The sequence below is a fragment of the Stegodyphus dumicola genome, chromosome 3 (assembly GCF_044657685.1).
Source record: "Stegodyphus dumicola isolate Sdum_Otavi_A_Nest chromosome 3, ASM4465768v1".
In the NCBI taxonomy this organism is placed as follows: domain Eukaryota; kingdom Metazoa; phylum Arthropoda; class Arachnida; order Araneae; family Eresidae; genus Stegodyphus; species Stegodyphus dumicola.
Window position 1 is genome coordinate 158,328,830 of NC_140770.1, and position 10,533 is coordinate 158,339,362.

General features: G+C 29.3%; 1 protein-coding gene across 6 annotated transcripts in view; it reads left to right on the forward strand.

Moving 5' to 3' along the window:
- LOC118195605 (protein c-ets-1-A-like) overlaps positions 1-9,204 on the forward strand; it is a 406,827-nt gene extending 397,623 nt beyond the window's left edge. For all 6 annotated transcript variants that reach the window (XM_085813551.1, XM_085813546.1, XM_085813547.1 and 3 more), the window contains one exon: positions 3,839-9,204. In XM_085813551.1, coding sequence (XP_085669677.1) covers positions 3,839-4,179 — 341 coding nt within the window. In that variant the 3' untranslated portion in view covers positions 4,180-9,204. The remainder of the gene's footprint in view (positions 1-3,838) is intronic.
- The last annotated feature ends 1,329 nt before the right edge of the window (positions 9,205-10,533 follow it).

Here is a 10,533-nt window from a genome sequence, read left to right on the forward strand (position 1 = left end):
CGGATAGAGCTTCGAAATCTAGCCTTTGATTTTCGGGAAGCGTCTGCAGGATATCCGCTGCGTCTGCTCTCAGAGAAGCGGCGAGATGACAGACCTTAGCTTGGGAATCCCATCCATTCGCATCCGCAACGATAGAAAATTGTGTCCTATACACCTGCCAGGAGGTCTTCCCATCATATGTAGATAGTTTCAGAACGGAACGAGCAGGCATCGATAAAAATTTGAAACCTTCAGAATTGTTTCCTACCGTCGCTATGCACTTCTTTAGGCTGTCAACTTCTTTGGCGACGGCAGCAGAAACCCTATCATCAATTTGTTGTTCGACGGCAGAAACTCTCTCTTCTATATGTTCTTTTAGAGAAGAAATTCTTTCTTCTACTTGTTCTTTTACCGAAGAAACTCTTTCTTCTATTTGTCCAACTTTAGTTTCAACCGCGTCTATTCTGCCTTCCATAGCCTCAAATTTATTTTCTATTACGCAGGTAATTTCTCTTTTCATTTCGTCCTGACCTGCTTTCATCTCATTTTTAAGAGATTTCATCTCTTCCTTAACGGATTCCTGGCCCAACTTCGTTTCTTCCTGTGCCGTTTTCATTTCTTCCTTGAGGGATTCCTGGCCCAATTTCATTACTTCTTTAACGGACCTTTGACCAGCATCCATTTTCTCTTTAATTTCTTCTTTAAAAGATGTTTGGCCAGCTTCCATCTTTTCTTGGAAAGCAGCAAAAGCAGTAATGAGCTGTCTCAATTGTTCTTCCATCCCTCTTGTTATTGGCATTCAAATCCCACTCCTGACACCAAAAATTGTTGCGTGCGTACGGGTTCGTTATGAAATGAATGCACAAGTCCGATGAAAAATGAACAAAAATTTATTATTATCACAACAGAAATGCTTAAATTTTCTCAAATTATCATGCAGTATCACAATATCTCACAGTAGTTATCTTTTAACTACTTAAATGTACAATAGAACGTAATTCGAAACAGCTAAAGAACGCTAATCCGCGAATTCGCTATAATCAACAACGGCAGTTTTCTAAACAACAACAAACTAAGCAACTACTACAAACTGAGATGTTTTCCTCCTTTTATAAGATTTTAAAATCACGCGCTAGAATTTTCCAGTACTTTCTCGAAATCAAAAAGAGATATTTATTTATTTAACGCACGCGCTCTTGTATTTTTAATTTTTCCGGCTTAGCTTTCTTTTAATATTCGTCACGCGCTGCACTGCGCGAGAAATAAAACCATTTAATTTATAATTGAACTAACATTAGCTTTTTAAATACCAAATTCGTAACAATACAATTGTAAAAAATTATTTGTTTCGTAGAAGATGTAGCTCAAATGAAGATAATTTCAGTTTTAAGTTAATAATTTAAAATGATAAATTAGGTAAACTGATAGCTATAGCTTAAGTAAGAATATCTCATATTATGTTGAATTTCCTCATCAAAGTGTAATAATTTAAAATGATAAATTAGGTATATTATTAGTTATAAGCTTAAGTAAGAATTTCTTATACAATATTATATTTAATTTCCGCATCCAAGTATGTATTCATTTAAAAAAAGGGCTAGCTGTTTTTGAAAAAATATGAAACAGGAGGCTCTCTAAATTTGTTATTAAAAACTGAAATCTTAAGGTTTCATAGAATTGTTGATTTAAAACCTGAAAGGTCCAAATTGCTCCACTTAGTTGTTGCATTATGAGCATGATCGTTCATGTAACTTCAAATAGAGTTTAATGTTATTTATTTTCTACCCCAGTTTTGAATAATTTTATTAGTAAGTGTTCTTCTTTATTTTTATATTAAGTAAATGTCTTCAAGTGCAGAGTATAATTTATTACATTCCAGTACGTACCTAAAGCATTTTAAAATTGTTTCAGTTATTATTATTATTATTTTTTAATAAAGATGTTTCCCTTGCCTTTCTTATAAAAAAGCATTAAGTATTCAGTTTAGTTTGACTTTAAAGTGTTACATGGAAAATAAAAATATTCATGGATACATCATGGATATTGAAATTCATGGATATCAATTCATGGATATTGAAAAGTGTTACATACAGTAAGTCATCTTATTCTAGCTAAGCCATAATTTCCATAATAAAAACAATAATTATTTCTTTTAATTATTCTGATTCGTATAGTTGTAACTTTTATGCATACATTTTAAAATATAATAACTAAATCAGCATGGCAGCATGATGTCCCATTTTAGCCTTTCCCACTTCAGGCCTTTTGGAGATGGCAAAAAATATGGCGCTCTTTTTTTGGGGGGGGGCGTTGGGGGTGAGATCGTGAAAGAAATTTTTTTTAAAAATAAAATCAAAACAAATTTAGCTTAAAATTGTGTTATGTGCATATGCCATACTAATTTCACTGACTTCACATTAAATCTATTCGATTTCTAAGCCATTGAATGTTTATTAGCAAGAAAAACCGTCTTACTAACTTCTTTAGAAACAGAAATTGGTAGATAAAATTCACATATTTTAAGTGTTTGGAAATAAATTCCAAGAAACAAGAAAATTCGAAAAAGAAGAGTTAAAGATGGATGAAGAATATTTATTTCTGCTGGGAAAGGTTATATTCTTTATTTGAATACTGTATAGTAAATCTGTTTGGCAGATGGTCATAAAAAAATTCATTTTCTATACATACTCGTAGTTGCCTAGAAATATTATGTGTAATATACAGGACACAAGCATTAACAAGATCTAATACTTTTTATTGATACAAACGATTTTGTGATTCATGCGAAGATTTTTGATGATGAATATAGGTGAAGTTGCCCTTAGCAATCTTTGAACAAATAAAAACATCAGAAAAGTTCTACAGCTTTCTAGACAGACTTCTGAAGAGAATTCAGTACCTTAGGCTTGAAGCTCAATGAAATAATTGGTTTTTACTGCCCGATGATGCACCGTCACACATTCTTGCCAAGCAATTTCTAGAAAAGAAAAATGTCAAAATTTTCAACCACCTCACATATTCGCCAGATTTGGTATCACCAAACTACTCTATCTTCTGTTAAGTGAAATATCACCTCAAACGTCATTTAATAGAACTCAAGAGATTTAGAAAACCATAACTGCGGACTTTAAAGGAATCAAACAGTATGCACGAAGATGCTAAATGTCATACAGACTTATAAGAATTGTGTATTGAAAGCTAACAATTGTTATTTGAATAAAAGAACTAGAAGATTGTTTTCTTCAACTTTAAGTTTTGTAGGAACTTAGTTCTAAAACTTTTTTGATGCACTGTATATGAAATATTTCCTGGCAATATAGAAGTATTTTAAAATGAACCACTATATTATGATGTAGGTGTTGTTCTTTACTTGAATTTTCCCTTCACATAGAACTAACTTTTTTTTTTTTTTTTTTTTCTTTTCTTTTTAATTCGTGCCTTTTACTTGCGTCGGTATTTATTCTATCAGTAAGGAAAAGCCTTTAAAATTTCACTTTTATTTCATATGGATACTGTATTTATAGCGCACATATAATTTATTATAATATTACACTTGTAACCGACATATGGTAAAAACTTCTAAAATCAGTAACAATGCTTTTTGTTTTCTTAATATTGAAATTCTATCATAAAACACAACTTATTTCTAATAAAGGGTAGGTGATTAGTGTAGGTTAGCGTTTTTAAATCAAATTTCTAAATGAACGAGATCTAAGTGCACATATTATTGAATAACCTTATGAAAAGTTTTTTTTTAAATGCAAATGTTGCCAGTTTATTTTAGATAAATTTTAATATTGTTGAAGACATTTATAATACAGCGTTTTTTTTGTTTTGTTTTGTTTTGTTTTGTTTGCAGGAAGTGGACCAATACAGCTCTGGCAGTTCCTCTTGGAATTATTGACTGATAAATCGTGCCAAAATTTCATCAGCTGGACTGGAGATGGTTGGGAATTTAAACTAACAGATCCTGATGAAGTTGCTCGAAGGTGGGGTATTCGCAAAAACAAACCAAAAATGAATTACGAGAAATTAAGCAGAGGACTTCGTTACTATTATGATAAAAACATCATTCATAAAACAGCAGGCAAACGCTACGTCTATCGTTTTGTGTGCGATTTACAGAACCTTCTTGGGTATTCTCCAGAAGAACTCCATGCTATGGTAGAACTAAAACCAGATGTAAAAACAGAAGACTAACAGCCATTGAACATAATCAGATCTGGTCATATTTGTAAGAGGTTTAGGCAATATTTATTGTACAACACAAGTTGTTCAAGACTTCAGCGAAGTAAGCAGTATTGCTGGATGATATGACACCATATTTACAGTTTTAACAAAGAAACCGTTCTAGTTACCAAAGTTTCAGGATGTGGCTTCATACGATCAGAAACACTAGAGTATTTAAGAGAAAAAAGACTAGTCAATGAAATTAAAGTCCTTGCTCTGGATATTAGCCACACCTTATTTAAAATGTTACATAGTCAGTCTTCTTGCCTGCTTCATTACAGAAACATATTTTGTATATAGTTGAGCCTATTTAATGCCAATATATTTATCCTTGAATGAAATATGAATAATTATAAAGCAAATGATTTTATGCACACTAGGCACCATTTATAAATATTTTGAAAATGTTGATTTATTTTTGACTAGTCTTTATATTTGGACAAAGTTTTACCAATGTTGAACATTCTATTTAATTCCTTAAAATGTTGTGGCTTTTACAAGTGCCTTACAAAAGGCCATCCTTATGACTGTGTTTTTATCATGTGCAAATCATCAATTTTTACCATTAATATTTGCAAATATATAGCTGGAATGCCAAATATAACGAAGCATTTTGTAAGAAATGCTTAGTTAAAACACAGTTAATTAAAAAAATTAACTGTGTTTAAATAATATACACATAATATGTAATAAATTAACACATAACTCATTTTATATAATATTTGAAATAATTTAAATGAATAATAATTACTAAAATTTTTAAGCTAAATTTAAAAATCACAGAAAGTAAATTATTAATTTACTAAAAGTGCATGAAAAATTTTAAAAACAGACATTGATTTCTCTCGAGTTCTAACATGCTTTATATATAGTTCTAACATAATTTATAGCCATGCAAAATATATCAAGATATAACAGGAAACCTAGTATTGGTTCTTAAAAGTTTTTAATATTAAAATATACTGTAGCATATTTTTTGTAGCAGTCATAATCATAATTAGAATCAAAGGTACTATTCCGTTTTGAAGACCGTAAAAAAATTGCAGCGAAAATGTATGTGCAAAAGCGCCAAATCTAGCAAACGCGCCCATTTAACAGTGCGCCAAATCTAGCGTACGCGCTGATTTCAGATTGCGTAAGTTTATATAGTTCGGCTAATCTTTTAATATGGTAACAGGTAGTTTGGCGACATTTTGGTAAGGCGATAAAGGTTACTAACTAGGACTTTAGCAGTGTACATGGATAAAGTCAAGAGTGTGCGCAATGCCATTTTTGTGCAATTCTAGGATTTTTTTTTTTTAGTGAAAATAGGTCGACGTGTACATGGATGATACTGTGTATGTGCAATTCTTAAAAACGCGGCAAGCAGTTTGCGATTCTGCACTTTCTCCCAATTTCGCACCTAATCTTCATTACAATTAAGCATTTTTGTTCCATAAAAGTTCCAGTATAAGCGTAATTCGGCTAGCAGATTGTTGGAAAAAAAATGTAGAGTTAAAAAAAAAAAAAAAAAAGTCTTTACTTCGTGAAAACAAAATGGCGTCCAAAACAAAACTAGCAGGTTGCTGTAGCATAGTTGGTTGCCAAATTTTAGCCAAAAAATCGCCAAGTTACCATAATCCAAAGATTAGCCTATAGTTCTATATTTCTTAAGACGTCATTGAAATATTAGTTTAATTTTTAAATCCTTTTTTGATATCCTATGGATTTAACAATTTGGGAATTGCCCATGACGAAAAGTCTGTAGAATTTTGAGTAAAGTGCAGAATCCTCCACTGCTTAACGCGTTTTTAAGAATTGCACATACTCTATCCATGTACACATCGACCTATTTTCACTTAAAAAAAAATTCCAGAATTGCACAAAAATAGCACTGCGCACACCCTTGACTTTATCTATGTACACATCGACCTATTTTCACATAAAAAGTAAAAGAAAATTGACAAAAATCCAATTGTTTTTACCCTTGTAAAAAGCGGCAAACAAATAAGTGGGCGATTCTGCACTTCACCGAGAATATTTTCATAGAAAAGGCATTATTCATTATAGAAAATTATGTTTGAACAACCAACGAGATGAAATTATGCTTATGCATTTTTTTTACTCGGTAGCGAAATAGCGATGCAGGCATCCATTCAGTTATGTTTTGCAGTTTTTATATAAATTACAAAAATGATCTGAAATAGTTATTTACTCTTATGCTTCCATTCAGTCATGTTTAGCCTTTTTTATATAAATTATAATAATAAAAAAGTATTATACGAAATTAACATTTCATCTAAATTAAATCATCAATCTTAAATAGTTATTTACTATACTTCATTTTTTGCCTTAGGGTTGCCGCAATTATTTTTGGCAGCAACAATAGTTTGGCGATTTTGTACGGTCCTCAAAACCGAATCAAATTATGTTGTTCAAAATATTTTGATACTAAAATAAGTTATTCTAGCGCAGAGAAAATATAACCTTAATTTCGTTTTCATATATTCTAATTCCATGATGCAGTTTGTATTTTTATTCATTTACATAGTTGCTTAAATTTTAATTAGCAAATGAATTTTGTGTATTAATGTAATAAATAATGTATTAAGTTACTTCAGAATGTTGCTATAATTTCAAATACTGTAAAACCATATCTTAAGTATTTTGTAATTACAGTTGTTTTCAAATATCCTGTTATAATGTGATAATTATGTATAATAATTGCAATAACTTGAATTAATACTATAAGAACTGCAATTTTCAGGCTTTAGTTGTTGGCATTCTTCAGGTAACTGGTTAGTTTTAGAATTTAGAATAGGTATCAATATTTAAACAGTTAACTTTATAAAGAACTTTAATAATATTACACACAATTGCTCTGTTTACAAACTGATATTTTATTAAATCAAATTTTTATCTGTTACCAAAGATTAAAAGTTTTCACAATGAACTGAGAAAATTATATATTAAGATTTAAATGGTGCTCAGTTATCAGTCAGTTGTTGTAAATAATAACAAATATGAATTAATGTCATTTTGTTCATATGCACATATGTAAATATCACACCTTATATTACAAGTTTATCATGCATAATATTCTACTTTGTTATGTGTATTTGTATCACCAGTTCTGTAACTGTACTCATACCATATGTATCATGTTAATATTACAGAAGTGCCTTCATTGATGACTTGTTAAAGTTTTATTAATAATTGTTATAGTAACTTGCTGGAAAGGACATTATATATTTATAATCTATTTTTATAATTTTATTTTAGCAAACATTAACATTTTAAAGATTTTTTAAGTCATTTTAAAATTTGAAGTCTTTTTGAAGTCATAAAAAATACTATTTTATCAGATTTTTAAATATATTTTTATCAATAGTTTTTAGCTCTGAAATTTTTCATATTCATCTAATATTTTTTCACCAGTGTTTGTAAATAATAAACAATAATTCAGAGATTTTAAAAAAGGACTGGAATATTTTATATTTTCATTTTTTAATATGTTTAGATAAATTTTCTGAAAAATGGAGGTTTGAATATTTGTATATTAAATAAAGATTAGCAGTTACTTTATATACAAGACTGGCATATTTCTTGGTAGTCATTTTCTTATTGTCCATGAAAAATAAAATTCTCAAATGTTACTAATTTAAAATTCTAAAAAAATTAATTTTTAGGAATTATTTTGATGTGAAAATAATCTTTTTTGTTGAATTTCTCATGCTGTTTAACGAAGCTGTGTATTTCCTGCAGCAAACAATACACATTCATTATGAGGTCAGTAATAAGTGCCCACAAGCTTAGAATATTTTTGTATTAATTCTGGATTACAGTATTAATTACTGGCTTTGAAGCTCATAAACTATTTTCTGTGTGCACTTGCTGGCATGGAAAATAATTAAGATCGTATATGTATTCAAAAAAATTTAGAAGACATTTCAAAGAAGTTGCCTTAGCAGTATCTTCCAAAATTTGAAGCTAAAAATAAATGGACAAAATGACTTAAGAAATTAATGTTTGAAATGGGAAAATTTTTTGAAATCAAAATGTATAATCTTGATACTTGAAAGTACAACAGACTAATTGTTTTTGATTTTTATAACATTAAATTTGATGTATTTTAATCAGTTATGAACTAGAAACAAAATTTTAGCCATTGTTAACAATATTTTTATGCTATTTCAATCACTCTAAACTTTATGTGCTGTATTCATATCTTTCTAAACTAAATTATTTTTAAGCTCTGAAAACGGAAATTAATTTTCTATAAGAGGCTAATATATTTAATCAGTTTTCTGTTTTTTAACAGTTACAACACAATTAAATGCACGTCATTTTTAAGAATAAGTTTTTTTTAATAAGCGTTTCCAAAGAACTATCAACTGTATAATGTAGGCTGGAATAGTTTATTTCTGTATTCTGTTTCCTTAGTCATATTTATTTCTACTGCATTATGTACTTTTATATCTCCAGGTACATAATATCCTCAAAATATTGAACATCCCAAATAAATGTTTAGTGGTCCACAAAATTTATCCCGGCTAACAGAAACTGAAAATTTCTGGGAGAAGTGTATAATACAGTAAATATATGCATCTTTTTAGTTGCTATATTAAGAGGTTTTTAAATAATGATCTGCAATATCAGTATTTTGTTCAAAAAAAAGAAAACATGCACCTTAAAAATGATTTTCTAGCAAGTTCTTAACTTTTAAAATGAACCAATCTGTGATGTGCAGCTTGCAGAGCTGAATTAAGACGCACATGAAATACTATATTAGCACTTTTATATCAAGTGATGATAAAAACGAAATTTCGAATATGTGTATGTTGTGCAGTTGTAATGATTTCATTCCATGTTAATTATGAAGTGAATGCTTGCGTGATTTTTTTATTTGTGAAATGTCTGGTCAATTTCACACTGTTTTAAATACCAAAGTGTCTTAAATCTTGTTTTAGTCACTGTTGAATTTAGAAATCTGAAAATAAAATATATAAAACTTTATGTGGTGTTTTGTGTAGATTGCAGTAACTAAATCAATCAACAAGATTAAATATTTTAACTAAAAATATTCATTTATGACATTTCAAATATGCAGTGATACTTTCCAATTATGCTAGTCATGGCAAGTAACAGAAATGAATTCTTATGAAATTAATTCTCTGCATATATACATAAACCACAACTAAAGGAAACAGTCAAAAAAAATTATAAGGCTTTTGAAAAATATTCGAGAATAAAACTTGTATTACTAATAAAATGACAGCAACAAATTTATTACATCACTAAAAAACTGAGTAGCTACGAAGTTGAGAAGTTTTACATTAATATATTAAAGTTGTACAGTATGCTGCAAAATTAAGCAATCAAAATTAAATCATGAAAGGGTTTAATATTCTAACAGTTGCTTAGTTTTATATATACACACATACATATATATAATGTACAAGATAAAAAAATATGTAAATAAAAATTCTGATTTAAATTTAATATAGTTCTTTCACTTTTTATTTTCATACGGTTATTTTCCTAAAAATAGCTCATAATAAACTCTATTATTTCAAAATTAATCCTTTTTATATGATTCTTGCATAAAGCTTCAACCAATAACAATTTTAAATTTTTTGCAGCAAATGGAGAAAAAGCTGAACTAAAACTAAATCACTCTGAGCCAAGTTTTCATCTTAGACATATTGCATTCTCTCTCGCTCCCCTTCTGGTACTTATTCCTTCATCAAAACTTATAAAAATGTAGAAAAGATACAAATGTTATCAAGAAAGGTATATTGTAATTTATGTTAAGAATAACTTCTCATGAATAAAATGTTAAATTGGCCATTATGACAGTTAACCTCTTTTTACCATCTACGTCTTTATTAAAGTTATCATTACACACACACACACACACATAAATATGTTGGGTAATCCAAAAGTAACAACAAAATAATTCGAAAAGTATAATCAGTAGGACTGTAGATTTCACAGAAAGGTATGGGAGTTTTTTTAATTGTGAAACTTTTTTTAGCTGGAATAGTTACATTTTTCAACAACAGGTGGAGCTTCTTTGGGTAATTAGTTTGTATAAAGTGACACAGCACAGTTTACATTGGTGTAAAATTGGGAGAAGCTGGAGACCATTCTTGTAGGAAAGAGGACATTCTTATCACCAATGCAATGTTTGACAGGACCTGCCAAATTAATGATGCTCTCTTAACACTACCATATAACACTCGCTTACAACATTAACAATTTGAAATGTATCGCTTTGGACTTACTAAAAAAAAGGTAAGCCTATGGTAAATAACATGGTGAACTCGCATCACATCTGGCTGA